At 45.0% G+C, this 20,949-nt stretch overlaps 1 protein-coding gene and 3 long non-coding RNA genes across 53 annotated transcripts; 3 read left to right on the top strand and 1 right to left on the bottom strand.

Annotated features, from left to right (window-relative positions):
• The first annotated feature begins 303 nt into the window (after positions 1-303).
• LOC310694380 lies at positions 304-4,116 on the top strand. The gene is made up of 2 exons (XR_014519640.1): positions 304-387; positions 3,540-4,116. It is a non-coding gene; the product is annotated as an uncharacterized lncRNA (long non-coding RNA).
• A 5,484-nt stretch (positions 4,117-9,600) lies between these two features.
• Positions 9,601-13,124, bottom strand: LOC310694428. The gene is made up of 3 exons (XR_014519692.1): positions 12,888-13,124; positions 12,258-12,388; positions 9,601-9,972 (listed from the first exon to the last, which is right to left on the bottom strand). It is a non-coding gene; the product is annotated as an uncharacterized lncRNA (long non-coding RNA).
• A 1,519-nt stretch (positions 13,125-14,643) lies between these two features.
• Positions 14,644-17,485, top strand: LOC310694355. Its single transcript, XR_014519615.1, has 3 exons — positions 14,644-14,768; positions 15,859-15,954; positions 16,916-17,485. It is a non-coding gene; the product is annotated as an uncharacterized lncRNA (long non-coding RNA).
• Positions 17,486-18,071: 586 nt separating this feature from the next.
• On the top strand, positions 18,072-19,674 carry LOC310694077 (uncharacterized protein). Of its 50 annotated transcripts, none has more exons than XM_083476792.1 (5): positions 18,080-18,500; positions 18,540-18,590; positions 18,633-18,698; positions 18,750-18,890; positions 18,930-19,674. In XM_083476792.1, exons 1-5 carry the CDS (start codon positions 18,158-18,160, stop codon positions 19,328-19,330), a joined length of 1,002 nt encoding a protein of 333 aa, XP_083332918.1. In that variant the 5' UTR covers positions 18,080-18,157; the 3' UTR covers positions 19,331-19,674. The 50 variants fall into 50 exon arrangements, with proteins under 50 accessions (XP_083332913.1, XP_083332910.1, XP_083332903.1 ...); XM_083476813.1 differs by having other exon boundaries at positions 18,540-18,698; positions 18,750-18,792; positions 18,859-18,890; positions 18,975-19,674; XM_083476787.1 differs by having other exon boundaries at positions 18,072-18,500; positions 18,540-18,890; positions 18,930-19,136; positions 19,197-19,674.
• The last annotated feature ends 1,275 nt before the right edge of the window (positions 19,675-20,949 follow it).

The following is a 20,949-nucleotide window of genomic DNA, read 5'->3' as shown; positions in this document are numbered from 1 at the left end:
TAGGCTCTAAAGGACCTCTCCTACATTGTAAAAATGTAAAGTACATTTTAAAAAATCACTTTGAAGAACATGCTACATCAACCGTCTTTCACAAGATTGATTGACACCTAGACCATAACCTTATGATTTTCATTAGGGTGGGTCTCCATATTGCTATAACTGCCAAATAAATGACACAGAAACAGGTATGGGGGAATTCTCCATAAAAATTACAAGTTCAGCCAAAGGTGTAATTAAATCTAGTTTTAACTGGTATTGAACTGACTGTCCACACGCAAAGGGTTTTTTCCATGCACTGGACGGGCTTTAAAAGCATCTGCAGTCTCCGCAAAAGCCTTACATTCACCGAATGCCTTGCACTTGTTCCAGGACTCACTGCAAGACCAGGTGAGTCTTCTTGGCCATGGGAATCCTTTGTGGGTCATAAAATGATGATGAAAGAATAGCTGGAATAAACTCAGCATTGGGTATGTGGAACCTGTGTCTCTCCAGATGTTGTTGGACTCCAACTCCTATCAGCCATAACCATCATGGCCAGTGGATAGGAATGATGGGAGCTATAGTCCAACAAAATCTGGAGGACCTTATGTTCTTCAATTAATAATAAGAGCAGAATAGAGGTGCAATGTTGGTGCCATTGTAAAGTTCACATTATCTGCATTTGCTTTGTGTCGATCTGATGGGAGCATAGGGAAGAAGCCTTGTACAGAGTTGGACCAGTGAACCATCTGCCTCAGTGCTGCCCAGACTGACTGGCACTAAGTCTCCAGGGTTTCAGAAGGAGGGGATTCTCAGGCCCATCACAGGAGATGCCCGGAATTAAACCTGAGATTTTCTGCATGCGAAGAAGATGCATTACTGCTGAACTATGTCATGTCCCAAACAGGGAATCTGAAACCTTTCCAGTCTGGTCAGAATGTGAGAAGAGCACAGCTGGATTGGTTTCTCGCTACCTTGTTAACTCCCATTTTAACCTAACTGTACGTTAATTGTGCACAGTGCCGGATTTACGTATAAGCTAAACAAGCTAAAGCTTAGGACCCCACTCTCTTGCCCCCCCAAATATACTTCTTAATTGTAAAGGTAAAGGGTAAAGGGACCCCTGACTGTTAAGTCCAGATGCAGACGACTCTGGGGTTGTGGCGCTCATCTCGCTCTATAGGCTGAGGGAGCTGGTGTTTTGTCCGCAGACAGCTTCTGGGTCATGTGGCTAGCATGACAAAGCCACTTCTAGTGAACCAGAGCAGCACATGGAAACGCCGTTTACCTTTCTGCCGGAGCAATACCTATTTATCTACTTTGACATGCTTTCAAACTGCTAGGTTGGCAGGAGCTGGGACCGAGCACTGGGAGCTCATCCTGTCGTGGGGATTCGAACCGCCGACCTTCTGATCAGCAAGCCCTAGGCCCAGTGGTTTAGACCACAGCGCAACCCGCGTCCCTCTCAATTATATTTCTTAATTGTATTTCACTATTAATATACTTCTTCTTAATTGTATTTCAGTTCAACAATTAGTTTGATAAAATACATATTTTGTTATGTGCAACTGGCTTTAGATACCTGTTAGGTCCATAAATTACCATATAGCATATATTCAACACAAAAAAACAGTGACAATTTGTTGTTGACAAAGGACAGCTGGACATATAAAGGCCCCCATTACCTTCAGTAGCTTAAGGCCTCATGAAACCTAAATCTGGCCCTGATTGTGCAGGATATAAATCACACCAACAAATGAAATAAAAGAGATAAATAGCGATGGCCGTCGAGCAACAGACATTTGAGCAACTTGTAAAATAGCTGCAAGTAAATAAACACAGAGAAAGGGTAATGCTCTTGAATACCAGTTGCTGGAAACTGCAGGAAGGGAAATTTGTTTTTTGTGCTCAGGTGTGTCTTGTGCATTTGCCACAGAGGCATCTGGTCAGCCACTGTGAGAACAGTATGCAGGATTTGATGGGGCATTGGCCCCATCCAGCAAGCTCTTCTTACATTCTCATGATTAGTTTCAGAGGACCCTGTGGTTTCCGGTCCTCAAATGATACATAGTTGATATTGTTTCTTCCCTGGCTGCATCATGTTTCCTTTACATTGAAACGAATAGGGTAGAATAATGTGAAGACAACGTAGCGTGCATAATGTATGCAATTCATTATGTAAATAACACAATGTAAGTGAATTTACCACAGCAGAGAGTGAGATGAATGACATAGTTTTTGGTGAAGATGAACTGCAGGAGGAGGAAAACCTTGCTGCTTGTGACAGATAGAGAGCAGAGCGGAAAGCAATGCCCTCTTAAACCTTTCATCAGAATGGAAAATGTTTGTCCACAAGATTAATGGATACAGAATGTCACAGACATGAGTGGTTTTTTTTTTTTTTTTGGAGTTATCACGTTTTATGTTTTCTGCCAGAGACCGGTGGGGGGGGGGGAGGTAAATTGTGCTTTGGTGAAAGGAGATTGATACTTGAGCATCCAATATTTTGCAAATAACATGTGAATCATGGGCAATTTCTTCCCCCGTTTCAGTTTTGATTGGAATTCTCTGACATCCTTACCTATAATGCTTTCACATTAGTGTAAAATATATTTTATTGCATTGGTATTTGTTGTTACAGAACCATTGATTCCATAAATTTATTTGGCTGCTCATTACAGATTCTCCTAAAATGAGTTAATTTAATCATCACTATGATATTATGGTGTTTTTCTTCCAAACTGTTGTCTTACTGCTGAGGGATTCCTTTAATTCCAGTTTTTAGTTATGCAGATTTTTCAATTGTCGCCTTTAAGAGCTTAGCTATTGTGTCCAAATCGACACCTAGCACTTGATCTTTTGAGAAACCCAGAAACATCATTTTTGGCTTTAGAGAAGTGGCCTACCATCTGGCCCACAAGGACTTTTCAGCCAAGCCACACTCACCTACCCTATATCTGACATTAGGTATTGTACAGGTAAAGATGGGGCTTGGCTGAAATGATGTTTGCAGGCAGGACCAATCAATTGAAAGCTGTGTTCAAAGCGCAGTGACACCTTTAGAAGCTCCTCTCGAAGCATTATCTTGTCCTGCACTTTGCACAGGGCTTCTAAACATCAAAAATCAGCCCCTAGAACTGGGCAATCGGTGCTTCTTGGAGCTTTCCTGGTTATCACCAGTGCCAGGGAATCCCATCAAGACCCATCAATGGGTCACTTTGCACAGGATCCCCTCAAACCTTGATCTTGCCCAGTGTACAGTTATAAGTAATAACAGTAATGGCAGTATTCATCCATCTGTGACCCTTTCTGGACATAAATAACCTGGCTTTTGTTGTCTATGGTCTGGTAAACTCTAGGTTAGATTACTGCAATGTTAACTGCTTGGGTCTGCCTTTGGAGACAGTAGAGAAACTGCAGGTAGTGCAGAATACAGTGGTGAGCTTACCAATTGGAACCAGAACCACATGTAACTTACTTTATGTTCCATGATGGAGGGAAGGCAGGCAGAATAAGACTGTAAGCAATAATAAAAAAAATACCTCTGCTATCTCTTTTAGAACACTCTGAAGGATGTCTTCCCAGCAATCACAGTGCCCAACCAAGCCACAGCCATGCCAAGACAACCCACAGAAATGTCCACCAAAGCAAGATGCTGATTGCCCTCCACCAAAAACGTGCTCACCTCCCCAAGATCAACAGAAGAAGGCACCTCCATCCTGTCCACAGAATCCAAAATAACATCTCCTGGAGTTAAGAAGAGAGAAGGCAATTGCTGGGGGCAATGTCAAAAGTGGACTGCTTCCTTTCCACATGCTCATAACTAAAAACTCAGGTCCTGCTTACAGAATTTTCGTTGTGGCATCTGGTCGGCCACTGTGAGAACAGGAAACGGGACTAGATGGGCCTTTGGTCCAGTCCAGTTCTTCTGATGTTCCTGATATTAGTCCAAATCCACATAATTCTCCTTCGCAACCCCAATGCCTACTGTGAAGAGATAACCCAGCGTTGATGCTCAATTGGCTTGCAAGATATTACATAATATACAGGTCTCACTTTGCCTTTCGCCACACCACAGTTGTCCTTATTTCTCTTTTCCATTCTGGCAGAAAACATAAAACATGATATTTTATAATAATAAAAAAAACCCACTCATGATTTGACAAGTCATTCATTTCGTGGAAAATAATTCACTGTCCTGTTGAGATTGAAACAAAGAGGTTTTCTGCCTTGTGGTGTCTCTATTTTTTTGGGAGGACATGGGAAGTTAAAGAGATAAATTTTGAAAAATCCTTTTGGGACAGTATCCTCCAAAATAAATTTGGACATGAGCCCACACGCGCTCAACTCGTCCATGTGGGGTCTGGGTCCTTTGCTATTTTCTATTTCAAATTAAAAAGAGAGTGCCCCTAGTCTTTTTGATTTGTTGAAAATATAAAGAAAAGTAAAAAGAAAATCCTGTGCAGAACAACAGTTACATGTGTGTTTGTTGACAGCTCTTCCAGGTACGTTGAGCAGTTAGTTACATGCACAAAATATAATACAATTTATATATATCTGGTCAACAACTCCATGAGACATTTGTAAAAAACACAGCATAAATTATGTGTGACAGATCAGGTGCTCACTGATAATATGGTGTTAAGCAAGACTGAAGAACATGGATTAAGCAAACAAACAGACCAGGTACAGGTAAACTTGAGTAATGAGAAATCCCTAAGTAGGTGAGGCAGAATAGCAGGTGTTACAAATTTATTTATTTTTAAAATAAATTTGCGTGGCAAGTCCCCTCCCCCATGTAAAGACACTAGACACAGTATTTAAGGTTAATGGGCATGAAAAGGCCACAACTTTATTGATTACAGAATTGAAAGGTATTGGCCTTAGGCATTGGCTCCTAACGACTACCCGGCATGGGGACCGGGAAGGGTTGTCCACAAGCCGTGGGAGTCCTGTTGAAGTATGCCAACTAGGATCCCAGCGGGTGTCACCGCTCTGGGGCGTGCCGCAGGCCCTTACCTCCCAAGGTTTCGGACAAGGCAACGCCCCCCGGAGTCCTCTACCGGACTACCCTTATCCTTGGGGAAGGTGATGGCTTTTCCTTCCCCCCTTCATTTGCATAACAATTGACCCCTGCCAATGCCTAACCGCCAACACCAAAAGTTGTGACGTTTGCTACGAGGTAGGCGAAAAAACCAAAAGGCTCGAAGAGTGCCAACTTGGAAAAATTCCTACCAGGCCCCTTGCGGCGACCAACCGAAGTCCATAGCAAGGTCAAAGCAACCTAAACCTAAAGGGTGGGTGGGATGGGAAAAAACCTGCTCGGCTGGAAGGGGCGAAGAGGGCGGCCCCCGGGCGGGCCTAGCCTTAAATAGGCTAGACCACGCCTCCCCGGCCCGCTGATTGGCGGGCCGGGTTGCCGACACACCCGGGGATTCCCTACTCTCGCGGGGGCAAAGGCTAGCCCCCGCGTGAGGATGTGGGAGGATTTCTGCCCGCAACCCCCTCTCCTCTCAAGTCGGAAATGGCTAAAGCAACCCATTAATTAATTAATTAATTAATTAATTGCATTTACATCTCACTTTTCTTCTTCTTCATGGAGTTCAAGATGGCATGCTTGGCTCTCGTTTAATCCACACAACAACCCTGCAAGATAGGTTAGGGTGAGAGGCAGTAATTGGTCTAAGGTCACACTCAGTGAGCATCATGACTGTGGCTTGATGAAGAAGAAAGGTGAAAGGTATGAGCTGGGGAACCCCCAAGGGATTAAAGCTCAGAGCCAGGGGACTGGTGGTGGGATGAACATGAGTGGTCAGAGGGAGAAGAGGGAAAAGACTGGGAAGAGGAGGGATTGGAAGCTTAAAGGGGCAACAGGGTTTAGTGAGCAGGAGGAGGCTGGGGCAGAGAGCAGTCCAGGCTCAGAGTCAGAAAATGTGACTAGAAAGGAAAGGGGGCAAGAGGCATTAATGAGACAGGCTGCTGAAAAATCCAGGGAGTCTCCCCTTCCTGCTGTAATCAGCTCTCTGCCCCCCCACCAGTCCAGTAAAACATGCTGTCAGGGGTTCAGGGATAGAGGCACAGGTGAGGGAGGAGACGGAGAGCGATGGGGAAGAATCCCAGGACAGTGAGGAAGAGGATGACAATGACTTGAGGTCTTCCATGAGTCTCTCAAGTGAATCGGAGGATTCCCAGAAGTGGGCGCCCCTGGTCAAGCCAAGGGGGGTCACAGGGGGGACTTGCCAGGAGCAGGGAAGCAGCAGGGAAACCCCGAGTGGGAGTGGGAGATCGGGGCCGGCTTCCCAGCAGGAACGGAGTGAAGAGGGTGGAGTTCCCAGTGTGACACACGGAGCAGAGCAGGAAGGAGACAGGGGAAGGAGATCGGGGCAAGACGTCCTGCCGGAAGGGGCGGAGAGTAGTACAGGGAGTAGTGTAACTGTCAAGAGGAAGGTCAGGGGTAGCGAACGCGCGCCAAGTTCAAATGTGGAGGCGCGCGGAAATGCAGAGAGCCCGGAGGAGGAGCCTGGTCCCAAAGCACGAAGGAGGGGGGAGCAGGCATCTGGGGACTCCGCGTCAGGGGAAAGCAGGAGGGAAGGAACCCAGGGGGGCAGAAAGACCCTGCGGAAAAGGAAGGACAGGAAGAGGTGGACTAGCTCAAGCCTCTTAAACTGGTGTAGAGGCGGGACCGATTCAGAGGGGACTTCAAACGTCTAAGGCTAAGAGACGCGGGGCTGCACGCCTCGGTTGTGGAACCAATAATGAACTGCAATAAACATCCTTGTATATAAGAAGAGCTTGGCGTTGGTCTTTTGTGAGCTGACACCTGAGGCAGCCCTTGACACATGCAAATAAATGAAAAGGGCAGAGTTTAGTTGTACGCAAGCCTTGAGAGTGGTGGGAACGCAGGGACCCTCACAACTGCCACTTTGGGGCAAGATCTACTGGAACTGTTGGAATCACTAGGCCTGTGCTGTTTTGGTTTCTTGAATAAAGAGTTAACTTCACTGACACCGTGTTGGCTCTTTGGCTGACCTGTGCTTGACTCTGGCTCCTGACAGCAGGATTTGAACCCTGGTCTCTCAGGTCTGGCATGCTAACTGCTACACCACACTGGCTCTTGGTGGAGTAGCTATGTGGAAGGAGAGAGAAACCATTCTGTTGCTAGTGGAATTATTTTCCTTGATTGTTAAAATGAATATGCTTTATGTGCCTGGACACATTAAATGCAGAATCTTGATACACATTCCATTCCATTAAATGGTCTGCTTCCTTGCACCGCATTCACAAACCTTGCTGACTCTGCTAGCAGTTGCCTACAATTCAGCTCACACATAAATCTTGGATGACATGCAAAATACTGAGATGCATAAATGGCCATACTTGTTAGACTAAAGAATCTGCCACAATGACTCATTTAACTGTATGCTTATATGTAGTGTTCTTTCCTAACTGCTCTGGATGAGAACTCTCCCCGTGCCTCCATAAAATGCTTGGGTAATTACCATATTTTTTGCTCTATAAGACTCACTTTTTCCCTCCTAAAAAGTAAGGAGAAATGTGTGTGCGTCTTATGGAGCGAATGCAGGCTGCGCAGCTATCCCAGAAGCCAGAACAGCAAGAGGGATTGCTGCGCAGCGAAAGCAGCAATCCCTCTTGCTATTCTGGCTTCTGGGATTCAGAATATTTTTTTCTTGTTTTCCTCCTCCAAAAACTAGGTGCGTCTTGTGGTCTGGTGCGTCTTATAGAGCGAAAAATACGGTAAATAACACACCTGTTGTGCACTAGGGGTCTAGCATCACAAATCCAAGGAAATTGAATCCTTTTAGCTAAACAATTAGGCGAATGAATGGGGCTCATGGTATAACAAAAACCATAGCCTAGACACTGAGATCTAGATCTGAAGACCTCCTAGTGGTTCCCTCACTGCAAGAAGTGAAGTTACAGATAACAAGGCAAAGGGCCTTCTTGACATGCAATATGCATATTTTTTAGGATTCACCTTATTTAGATGATTATAAGTTGTTTTTAAGTATTCTTAACATTGCGCTTTAATTGTTGTAACCTGCCATGTGACCTTGGTTTGAAAGGCGGGTAATTAATGATCATTATCACCATAAGCAGCAACCTTCACTTATGAAATCTGCTGGGCCAAGGCATGCTAATGAATTCACCTTGTTGTTGTTTAGTCGTTTAGTTGTGTCTGACTCTTCATGACCCCATAGACCAACCTTAAATGGCTTTAAAATGGGATTAGACCAATTCATGGTTTTTCAATAGCTATTGACCATGGTAAGTAATTGGAACTTTCAGTGACTGTTCACTTTTCAGTGCTAATTGGGGGGGGGGGATAGAAAGAAGGGTGCCTCCCTAGAGGAATCTGATTGGCCACTGTGAGAACCTGGATGATGAGAGACATGGACCATTCCTGCTAATTTAGCTGGTCTCCTCCAGTGTTCTTACGTTATGCTCCGTAACTGAAACCGTTCTCCTGCTTCACCTAAAGAAAACTGACAAAGGCGTCTGCAACCAACTGTATGAGTCAGACAGTTTCCTGTCTCGCCTGCTTGCCTGAAATGAACCTTGTTACATCCCTGCCCTATAACAGGTAATGGGCATTTCAAAATAAACAGCAGCTGCTGCAGGTTGTGTAACTATGGGCAGTTTGCATGGAGCCGCTTTATGTCATCTTAATATTCATTCACATTCCTCTACATTAGGCTCTCCAGCTGTTGTCAGTCTCCAACTCCCATCACCCTTGACCATTGGCCATGCTGGAATGGGACTGATGGGAACTGGAGTCCAATAAATAACTAGAGAGCCATAAGTTCGCCATCTTAAGCCTATAGACCAGCCTTTCTCAAGCTGTGGGTCCCCAGATGTCGTTGAACTACAACTCCCATCACTCCTAGCTAGCAAGGCCAGAGCTCAGGGATGATGGGAGTTGTAGTTCAACAACATCTGGGGAGCCACAGGTTGAGAACTGCTGCTATAGACCTTCAGGTATAGATGGATTCCAGCTCCCATCAGTTTCCGTCAGCATGGCCAATGGCTATGAGCGATGGGATTTGTAGTCTAACAGCATCTGGAGAACAAAAAGTTCCCCACTGTATAGATATCCCTCAGTGCCACCACAAAAAAAAACAGCAAGTTCTCAGGGGGAAATAAAACAGGGGGGAAATGTTTGGGGCCCCAGATGCAGCCCCCAAACCATGTGTGTGTCCTTGGAGAGAAAGGTGGGATATAAATGCAAAATGAATTTTTTAAAATGATACAGAGAGTTTGCCTTTTGCATGCTCACACAACACTTCCCCCTGTTTTATGGAGATGAGTGTCTTTTCCCCCAAAGGTGCTGAGAAAGTTACTGATATATGGCTTTTATCTATATGCTCTAGCAATTTGATCAGGACTGCTGTAAACTAAAATCTGAGGGGGGAGGGAGAAGACCTAGGTAACATGTTGACGTTGATATCAGGAAAGGTCCTAGAATGTAATGATCTCAGGCAGGCAAGCAAGCCCCGATAAGAATTAACGCCTCTCTGGCAGTTTTATAGCAAGTTTATTTATAAATTCCATCCAAAGCGTGGCTCCCAACCTGCCACACTTTGATACTGAGTCTCCGCCCCGTCACAGCAAAAAGGGTGCCAAAGTCCAGTCCTTCCTCTTTCATTGAATTTTAACCCTTTCAGCTCTTCTGGTACGGGGAGAAGGAGATTGGAATTCCCTCCCCCTCCCTGCTTTCAAAAGAAGAACCCTCTGCACACTGTTTCTCTGCTGGTTGCATAGCAACCCCCTCACTGCCATCTAACTCTCCCCTACTTCTTGTGAGCTGTCCTAGTCTGCTGCTCTAGCTGAGTCAGGGAACTCTTGGTGAAGCTCACCCACACCTGCTCTGTCTGCATTCTTTCGTCTCCAGGGTCAGACTCTGATGCTCTTTGTACTAGCAATCCTTCATCTCCAGTGTAGGACTCTTCCCAGGCATTCGATTCAGCCACGTCCCTGACATAGAACGTATAATTAAATGGTTGGTCTGTTAGCACTCAGAAAAGGATGTTGTGATTGCTAAGACCCAACATACATTTCTCAAAAACAGTTAATGCCAGACGAAACTTATTTACTTTTTGGATAGAGTTAAAAACTTAGTGGATCACTAATGCTGTTGACATAGATTCAGGTAGGTAGCCGTGTTGGTCTGATGCAGTCAAAATAATAAATAAATAAATAAATGTTGTTGGGTGTTTTTTTTTAAAAAAAAATTAGTCCAGTAGCACCTTAGAGACCAACTAAGTTTGTTCTGGGTATAAGCTTTTGTGTGCAGGTACACTTTTTCAGATATCTGACATAGTGGCTGTTGACATAGTTTATCTTCATTTCAGTACAGTGGTACCTCAGGTTACTGATGCTTCAGGTTACAGACTCCACTAACCAAGAAATAGTACCTCGGGTTAAGAACTTTGCTTCAGGATGAGAACAGAAATCGTGCAGCGGCAGTGGAACGCACCATTAGCTAAAGTGGTACCTCAGGTTAAGAACAGTTTCAGGTTAAGAACGGACCTCCAGAACAAATTAAGTTCTTAAACCCGAGGTACCACTGTAAGGCTTTTGACAAAGTGACCCATTATATTCTTGCTGAGAAGCCATTAAAATGTGGGCTGGACAAAGTTACTGTTAGGTAGATTTCCAGCTATTAATTGACCAAACCGAAATAGTGTTGTCTAATGGTTCCTCACCATCCTGGAAAAAAGTGACAAGTGGGGTGCCACAGTGTTCTGTCCTGGGCCCATAGTTGTTCAGTATCTTTATAAATAACTCAGATGAAGGAACTGAGGGGATACTTATCAAATTTGCAAATGACATCAAAGGGGGGGGGGTAGCCAATGCCTGAAAAGACAGGATCAGAATTTAAGTTGACCTTAACAGATTGGAGAACTGGGCCCAAACTAACAGAAATGAATTTCAATAGGGACGCGGGTGGTGCTGTGGGTTAAACCACAGAGCCTAGGACTTGCTGATCAGAAGGTCGGCAGTTTGAATCCCTGCGATGGGGTGAGCTCCCATTGCTCGATCCCAGCTCCTGCCAACCTAGCAGTTTGAAAGCACATCAAAGTGCAAGTAGATAAATAGGTACCACTCTGGTGGGAAGGTAAACGGTGTTTCCATGCGCTGCTCTGGTTTGCCAGAACCGGCTTAGTCTTGCTGGCCACGTGACCCAGAAGCTGCACGCCGGCTCCCTCAGCCAATAAAGCGAGATGAGCACCACAACCCCAAAGTCGTCCGCGACTGGACCTAATGGTCAGGGGTCCCTTTATCTTTACCTAACAGATTGGAGAACTGGGCCCAAACTAACAAAAATGAATTTCAATAGGGGCAAATGTCAGGTTCTTCACCTAGGCAGGAAGAACCAGCTGCACAAATATAAAATGGGGGACAACTAGAGTGCTAAGGGATCTTAGTAATCCAAAAGCTTCAGGGGAGTCAAGAGTGTGTGGTAGAAGCAAAAAAACACCCCCCCCCCAAAAAAAACCTAATGCTATTCTAGGCTGCATTAACAAAAATATAGTGTCCAGATCAAGTGAAGTCATCTTCCCACTCAATTCTGCCTTGTTTAGACCACACCTGGAGTACTGTGTTCAGTTCTTGGCACCGCAATTTAAGAAGGATATTGAGAAGCTGGACTGTGTACATGGGAGGGCAACCAAGATGATAAACGTTCTGGAAACCAATCATTATGAGGACCAATTGAAGGAATTGGTTATGTTTAGCTTGGAAAAGAGTCTGAGAGGAGATTTGATAGCCATCTTCAAATATCTCAAGGGCTGGCACATGGAAGATGGAATAAGCTTGCTTTCTCCTTTACTGTGGAGGGTAGGACTCAGATCAATGCATTCAAGTTACAAGAAAGGTGATTCTGACTAAACATCAGGGATAACTTTTGGGTGGTAAGAGCTGTTGGACAGTGGAACAGACTCCATCGGAAGGTGGTGGCCTGTTCTTCACTGGTGGTTTTTAAGCAGAGATTGGATAGCCATCTGGCATGGATGCTTTAGTTGAGATTCCTACATTGCAAGGGGTTGGACTAGATGACCCTCATTCTATGACTCATTCTAGGTGCTGATCTGTGGCCACACACCCAACAGCTGCACAGGAATCTTTTCCTCAATCTTCCATCCATCCCAGCCACCTACTTGTGAGCTTGAGTAAGAATGCCTTGGTCTATATTTCCTAACCCACAAACAAATACTAGCATGCAGCAAAGGCAAAATAAGGCTAATTAATGTCCTGACCTTTATCAACCTCTTTCTCTCTCTGTCCCAAACTGTACTTTACAAACACTGACGGGGATGATAATTGAACTGTCTTCCTTTAATTTGTGGAAATGAATTCTTAGTTGGTTCTTATTAGTCAATTATATCACCTGGAAGGAATTAGAACAGATTGATGAGGCCCTTTCCGTTAATAGCAGTTATAAGGAAATACCAGTCATCATCTCCAAAGGTTCCGCTACGCACTTGGCTGGCCTTTGGTCAAGTATTATACAGATATAGCTACGAAACGGCAAGGGGTTCTTGGTTTGATCTCAGTCTCGTGATCCACAGCTTAGCGCTCATTTCCATATTTGCAAACAGACGCCCCCCCCCCCCCCGGACACTGGAAATGAGCACTAAACATATCCTATATTCCACTGTACTTCCGGAAGTTAAGGTTTGATGTGCATAGATGGCACAATATAAATTCATGATGATATCTGCAGCCATTTTCTTACCGGAAAGTGTACATCAGGTACAGTGTACATCCAAGTGTTCAACCATGTTGGTTATCAGTTGAAGTTAGTGGTGGTTGGAACGGGAAAATCCCTTAAAGTCAGAAAACTTATTTTTAAAATATGTTCTATTTTATAATATACAGTCGTTTACCTTGGTTTCTGAACAGCTTAGTTCTCGAACGTTTTGGCTCCCAAACGTCGCAAACCTGGAAGTGACTGTTCTGGTTTGTGAACTATTTTTGGAAGCCGAACATCCGACGGGGCTTCCGTGGCTTCAGATTGGCTGCAGGAGCTACCTGCAGCCAATCAGAAGCTGCACTTTGGTTTTCAAACGTTTTGAAAGTCAAACAGACTTCCAGAATGGATTCCGTTCAACTTCCAAGGTACGACTGTATATAAACAATTATAAGAACAGGTGAAAAGGAATTTAAAATGAATAGAGATACAAATGAGCAAAATAACAAATATAGATACAAATCAGTTAAGTAACAAAGTCCTGTTCATGAAAGAAAGAAAAAAGTGGGAATAATTGTACTCTGCTAATTTAAATGAATTTGGCATGCTAGCAGGTTTTAAGGTTAATCATCAAAAAACCCAAGAACACAACATATGACAACAGAAGATCAAAAGACTTTAATGGAGAAAAGTGAATTTCAAATTGGAACAAAGTAAAGTATTTGGGTATTACCATGACAAATACAAATTGTATGTTGTTTCAAAATAGTTATGTTAAGACATGGATGGAAATTAAAAATATATGTTAAGTTGGGAAAAATTAATATTGTCCTTGGTGGGTAGAATTTTTGTGATAAAGATGAATATATTGCACAGAATGATGTTTTTGTTCCATTACAGCTAATGACTTACAGTACCATTCAAACAATGGCAAAAAGACTTATCAAGGTTTGGGGGGGGGGGAACGACACCATGTTTTAAAATATTACAAGATGCAAAGGAAAAGGGAGGATTGGTGTACCAAAACTTAAACTGTATTTTGCAGCCTGTTTTTAGTGTGGATGCAGGACTGGATGAGATTGAGAAATAAGAGACTCCTGGAAACATAGGGACATGACCTAGAGTTTGGATGGCGTGGATATTTGTGGCACCACAAAGTTAAAGTGGACTTTAAAAATCACTTTACTATATGTGCCATATTAATAATTTGGAATGAATACAAACCTGGATTGTGCCCAAAGACACCGCTATGGATCTTATCACAAGAAGCTTCCTACAGAAAAGAGATAAAATGCAAAGAGAAATGTACAACGTGCCAATAATTTTTAAAATTGCATCAAAGAGATTATAAAATTAAAAGAAGACAACAGCTAATAGAGCAAGGTTATCATTTTCGGTGATTTTCTTATATGCCATTAGCAGAGAGGCTTAAATTGGATTAAAACACATTTGGTATAGATATAGAACAAGGAAAGACAGGCTTTGAAACTTAACTGAGGGCAGAAGATGAACATCTTGCTGCAAAGATGTATAAACTTTTGTTGAAATTCAAAGCCGAAGAAGAACAAGTTAAAGAACGTATTATTAATTGGGCAAAATATTTTTGTTATAATATACAGATGGAACAGGCGGAGTATATGCGGACTAAAGGGTTAAAATTTACATTGTGTTATAATCTTAAAGAGAACTTTTATAAAATGATGCATCATTTGTATTTAACTCCTGTGAAATTGTTTAGAATACACAAAAGTGTTTCAGGTATTTTCTGGAAATGCCAAGAACATGGGGAGACATTTGATTGTTTTTGGTGGACATGTGAAAAAGATAAAAATACAAATACATACATTGAAACAGAAGATTTTAAAGGTTAATCTCCAACTGAAGCCAGAACTAATTTCTTTTACGGTTAATGGATACATTTACCGTACAGGTTTATAGAACAGGTTTATAGAACGACAGGTTTATAGAAGATTATTCCAATATATGATTATATCAGCAACATTGTTGTACTCACAAAGATGGAAAGATACAGCTCTTCCTATTACGGAGGAATGACTAATGAAATTATTGGACTTAGGTGAGATGGCAAAGTTAATGCGTAATTTGAGAAAAATCAACATTGACCTTTATTAAGAATTGGAAGGAGGGACGCGGGTGGTGCTGTGGGTTAAACCACTGAGGCTAGGACTTGCCGATCAGAAGGTCGGTGGTCCAAATCCCCGCAACGAGGTGAGCTCCCATTGTTTGGTCCCAGCTCCTGCCAACCTAGCAGTTCGAAAGTATGTCAAAGTGCAAGTAGATAAATAGGTACCACTCAGGTGGGAAGGTAAATGGTGTTTCCGTGCACTGCTCTGATTCGCCAGAAGTGGCTTAGTCATGCTGGCCACATGACCAGCCAATAAAGCAAGATGAGAGCTGAAACCCTTGGACCTAATGGTCAGGGGTCCCTTTACGTTTAAGAATTGGAAATTTCTTATGGACTTTATGCATGAAAGAGAAAATGAACTTGTAATATTTGGATTTGAAGATTAAAAAAACATTGGCTTATAGAAAATAGAACAGTTGGGTGTCAATGAGTGAATATTAAATTTAGCCGACTTTTAAAATCTTTTTTCTATTTCCTTTCTTTTCTCTCTTTTTTCAATTTTCTTTCTTTTCTTCCCCCTCCTCTTCCCCTCTCCCTTTTCTTTGCTCCTGTTCCATTTTAGATTTTAATATTATTTCATTTATTCTGGTGTACTGGATATAAACTTTTGTATATCTTTTGGCAAATAAATAAAGAGAAAGAGAAAGAGAAACCGTATTTTGCTCAATTCTAGTAGCAATATTCTGTTGGGAACCGCCCAAAGTGACTGGGGTAATCTAGTCACATGGGTGGCATTTAAGTGACAAAATTATTGCTGTTGTTATTATGGAAATAAGGAGACTGGGTTTACACATTTCTGGCACACCTGCAAGGACTCTTTCACTGCCTCAAACAGGCTGCATTTAGCCAAGGAATTAGGTGGAGCTCATGATTAATTAATCATGTTTATTTATCAACAATTATAGCAATGACAGATGTCAATCTCTTGCCTTTGTTATGCATCTAAGACTAGAAAGTCCAGTCATTAGGCAGGGAGTAAATATGCAAGTCATCATGCCCAGGGGTGTATCATATCCCGTAGGAGAGGCCTTGAGATGGTATAAAAACTTATCTGGACCCAATGATGTCTTCATTCACTCACTTTCAACTTCTCGGCTGGTTCCTGTTGCTGGAGAGGGTAAGTCAAGTCCGTATGCTTGCATGCATTTGACCGATAACAGAACTAAGTCATTCAGCTGGAGTTGAATATGGAAGATGAACTAATTATAAAACGATAGCTTCTGTTGTGCAAGAGGATGTTTTAGAGAATGGGTTTTGATGCAATCAACGACTGCTTAAGAGAAATTTATATATGATAATATATTTCTAGTGCAAAGTAAAGAAGCAGTTATGGATAGGGTTAGCAAATAGACACAGATGCACCACAGATTTGATTTTGAAACCAAATTCAATGCTCCATTTAGAGGTTGCCGCCAAAACTCTGTACAATGGTACCTCAGGTTACAGGTACTTCAGGTTACAGACTGCTAACCCAGAAATAGTACCTCAGGTTAAGAACTTTGCTTCAGGAAAAGAACAGAAATCATGCTCTGGTGGCACGGTGGCAGCGGGAGGCCCCATTAGCTAAAGTGGTACCTCAGGTTAAGAACAGTTTTGGTTAAGAACCGACCTCCGGAACCAGTTCTTAACCAGAAGTACCACTATCTAGACATTTCATTTTCAATGAGTGAATCAGTAATCAATTTGCATTAGCAGTTTGGTTTTGACACTGGAATTCATATTGCATTTCTTACATTGATTCCTTTTTGTTTGGGTTTGCATGCCCCTTTGAGATTTCGGTACAAAATCTCGGATACAATTGGCTTTGCCATATTACAATGCAATTACCTCCATCATATGCTCCCTGTTGCTGTCTGGATGAAAAGTCTCCTTGAGCTCTGGGGATGCTTCTTGTGTGCCTGGATGGAGAACAGGGAGTGGTTTGGGAGTGTGTGCAGAAACCAGCCTACTGCACAAAGGTGAAGTTTGCCTTTGCTGCCCCTCCCACTTTTGCTCCTGACTCTTCTTCCCATTGCCATGTGAATCCTTGGAAGGTTGTTGGTGCATGAAAGACTGATTTTGTCTTACTTATCTTCCAGAGCTAAACCACCAGAAGGGAAACAAAACAGGAGAAAGAACACGCTCCACACCAACATAGGAAGATGAGTTCTATGCAGCAGAAGCAGGGTGGCGGCTCCTGCTGTGGAGGAGGAGGTGGAGGAGGTGGAGGAGGTGGAGGAGGTGGTGGCGGCGGTGGTGGAGGCTCATGCTGTGGAAGTAGTGGAGGAGGTTCCATCAGCTATCAAGGCCAAGGAGGGTCATCAGGCTGCTGTTGCTGTTGTGGCGGAGGCGGTGGTGGAGGAGGCAGCGGTGGTGGAGGCGGCCAGAAGATCATCATTGTCTCAGGTGGCGGAGGCGGAGGCGGACAAGGCTGCTGTGGAGGAGGATCAAGTGGTGGAGGAGGCAGCATTGGTGGACAGTCTTCAGGATGCTGCGTTGGAGGAGGATCTGGTGGGGGACAGGGGGGTGGAATGAGCCAGCAGAAGATCCCATACATGAGCGGCGGATCTGGTGGTGGAGGAGGGATATGCTGTGGAGGGGGTAGCAGTGGGGGTGGAGGAGGATCAGGAGGTGTTAAAATTATTGGTGGGGGATCTGGCGGTGGAGGGGGAGGTGGAGGTGGAGGCTCCGGTGGAATTAAGGTTATAGGTGGGGGATCTGGTGGTGGTGGAGGAGGAGGAGGTGGAAGTTCTGGGGGAGTTAAGATTATCGGTGGGGGATCTGGTGGTGGAGGGGGAGGAGGAGGTGGAAGCTCTGGTGGAGTTAAGATTATAGGTGGGGGATCTGGTGGTGGAGGGGGAGGGGGAGGTGGAAGCTCTGGTGGAGTTAAGATTATCAGTGGGGGATCTGGTGGTGGAGGGGGAGGAGGAGGTGGAAGCTCTGGTGGAGTTAAGATTATAGGTGGGGGATCTGGTGGTGGAGGGGGAGGAGGAGGAGGAGGAGGAGGAAGTTCTGGGGGAATTAAGATTAGCGGTGGGGGATCTGGTGGTGGAGGGGGAGGAGGAGGTGGAAGCTCCGGTGGAATTAAGGTTATAGGTGGGGGATCTGGTGGTGGAGGAGGAGGGGGAGGAGGAGGAAGTTCTGGGGGAATTAAGATTAGCGGTGGGGGATCTGGTGGTGGAGGGGGAGGAGGAGGGGGAAGCTCCGGTGGAATTAAGGTTATAGGTGGGGGATCTGGTGGTGGAGGGGGAGGAGGAGGAGGTGGAAGCTCTGGTGGAGTTAAGATTATAGGATCAGGGGGTGGCCAGAGCAGTGGTGGCCAGGGCAGTGGTGGCCAGAGCATGGGAGGAGGGTCTGGTGGTGGTGGTGGAATGGGTGGTCAATCTATTGGTTGTGGTGGCCAGAGCTCCGGCAGCAGCATTGGAGGAGGTTCTGGTGGTGGTGGTGGCTCAGGTGGCCAGACCATCATAGTCCCATGTGGTGGAAGTAGTGGCGGTGGTGGTGGCCAGAGCTCTGGCGGCTACATTGGAGGAGGTGGTGGCTCAGGTGGCCAGAGCTCTGGTGGCTGCATTGGAGGAGGCTCTGGTGGTGGTGGTGGCTCAGGTGGCCAGACCATCATAGTCCCATGTGGTGGAAGTAGTGGCGGCGGCGGCCAGAGCTCTGGCGGCTACATTGGAGGAGGTGGTGGCTCAGGTGGCCAGAGCTCTGGTGGCTGCATTGGAGGAGGTGGTGGCTCAGGTGGCCAGAGCTCTGGCGGCTACATTGGAGGAGGTGGTGGCTCAGGTGGCCAGAGCTCTGGTGGCTGCATTGGAGGAGGCTCTGGTGGTGGCGGTGGCTCAGGTGGCCAGACCATCATAGTCCCATGTGGTGGAAGTAGTGGTGGTGGCGGTGGCCAGAGCTCTGGCGGCTACAGTGGAGGAGGTGGTGGCTCAGGTGGCCAGAGCTCTGGTGGCTGCATTGGAGGAGGCTCTGGTGGTGGTGGTGGCTCAGGTGGCCAGACCATCATAGTCCCATGTGGTGGAAGTAGTGGCGGTGGTGGTGGCCAGAGCTCTGGCGGCTACATTGGAGGAGGTGGTGGCTCAGGTGGCCAAAGCTCTGGTGGCTGCATTGGAGGAGGTGGTGGCTCAGGTGGCCAGAGCTCTGGCGGCTACATTGGAGGAGGTGGTGGCTCAGGTGGCCAGAGCTCTGGTGGCTGCATTGGAGGAGGCTCTGGTGGTGGTGGTGGCTCAGGTGGCCAGACCGTCATAGTCCCATGTGGTGGAAGTAGTGGCGGTGGTGGCGGTGGCCAGAGCTCTGGCGGCTGCATTGGAGGAGGCTCTGGTGGTGGTGGTGGTTCAGGTGGCCAGACCATTATTGTATCAGGAGGCAGTAGTGGAGGAGGTGGCCAAGGTTCTGGCTGCTGCATTGGAGGAGGTTCCAGTGGGGGCTCCATGCAGACAAAGCAACCTGTTTGCCTCCCACCTGGCCTATCCCAGACCAAGCAATCTTCCCAATGGCCACCCAGCCACAAGTAAAAGGCTTCCACGTCCTTTGCTTCATTCTACAACAATGTGTTCTTCCGGATGGAATATGAGACCGAAGTGCCAGTTTATTTCTCCTTGATGTGAAATCCCACCTTAATGTGGAACAGCTTTGCACGTTGCATGCCTTCTTCTCAGTCTCAGTCACAATCCCTTGCTTGTATCTTCTGCATTTCATTTTGTTGGTTTGTTATTGCATGTTCAATGTTTTATTGTCCAAGAAAGAAAGAAATGTTTATTTATGCTGAAGCGGTATTGACAGTATGCCCTTACAGTTTCCTGTTTCAGTCTCCACTACTGCATGGGAGATAATAAAGCTTTCTTGAGAACTAAAATAACCACTATTGAGTTTTTCCTTCTTTCTGTGTAAGAAGAGCCCTGCTAGATCAGACCAAAGGCCCAACTGTCCGGACAACCTGTTCCCTTCAGTGGCCAGTCAGATACCTCTGGGAAGCCCATAGGGAAGGCACACAGAGACCAGCTGTCCTCTGTTCTTGTTTCTTGACATTTGTTGAACCCACCTCTGAACCAGGAAGTCACATATATCCATTGTGACAGGAAAAATTATTTCATTTCATATATTTATTCATAATAAAACCTAACAGACTGAATAATAACAGATGCAAAATAAAATAAAATAAAAGTAGAAGGGATTATCTAGAACAACATTTATAGGAACATATTTAGACAAACACATTTCCAAAGCAGAATCAGTCCTAAAGATTACTGTCACAAGGTTCTAACAGACACAAATGGGCTTACATTATCCTGTATCTTATTACTCCAGGATGTCACAAAAAGACTCAATTTCTCAATGAACACATTATTTAGTTGATGCCCTCTCTGGTTCTCACCATAAGGCAATAGAACTTTAGTTGGTTAATTATGACTATGAGCCTTTCACCTATCCGGGACATTCAGCAAATGGAGATGGTTGATTCCTGAGACTGTAGCGCATGTTTCCTGTGTCAGCACAACTGCCTACAACAGAAAGGGCTCTTCAGATATTGCCCTAGCCACAGTCAGCCACCTAACATTATATTAGTGTTGCCATATTTCAAAAAGTAAAAGCAAGGACACCCCAAACCTGTGATTTTTTGATTGACTTGCCTAACATCCAGGACAAAGCACTGCCTTTGGGAAATTCCCCCAATTTGTATGGGTTGGATGTGGTATAGGTCGCCGTTTGGCCTGTGGGGGAGGGCAGTTGTCTACCAGCTCCATCTGGTACGCAGGCTGAGACCCTACCTGCCCGTGGACTGTCTTGCCAGGGTGGTGCATGCTCTGGTTATCTCCTGCTTGGACTACTGCAATGTGCTCTAAATGGGGCTACCTGAAGGTGACCTGGAAACTACAATTAATCCAGAATATGGCAGCTAGACTGGTGACTGGGAGTGGCCGCCTAGACCATATAACACCGGTTTTGAAAGACCTACATTGGCACCAAGTACATTTCTGGGCACAATTCAAAGTGTTGGTGCTGACCTTTAAAGCCCTAAATAGCCTCAGCCCAGTATACCTGAAGGAGTGTCTCCACCCCCATCGTTCTACCCAGACACCGAGGTCCAGCTCCAAGGGCCTTCTGGTGGTACCCTCCCTGTGAGAAGTGAACT

This window comes from Podarcis liolepis (assembly GCF_965112155.1).
Source record: "Podarcis liolepis genome assembly, chromosome: 15".
NCBI classification, from domain to species: Eukaryota; Metazoa; Chordata; class Lepidosauria; order Squamata; family Lacertidae; genus Podarcis; species Podarcis liolepis.
The sequence above is the reverse complement of the archived record's forward strand: the minus strand, read 5'-3'. Positions and strand labels throughout refer to the sequence as shown.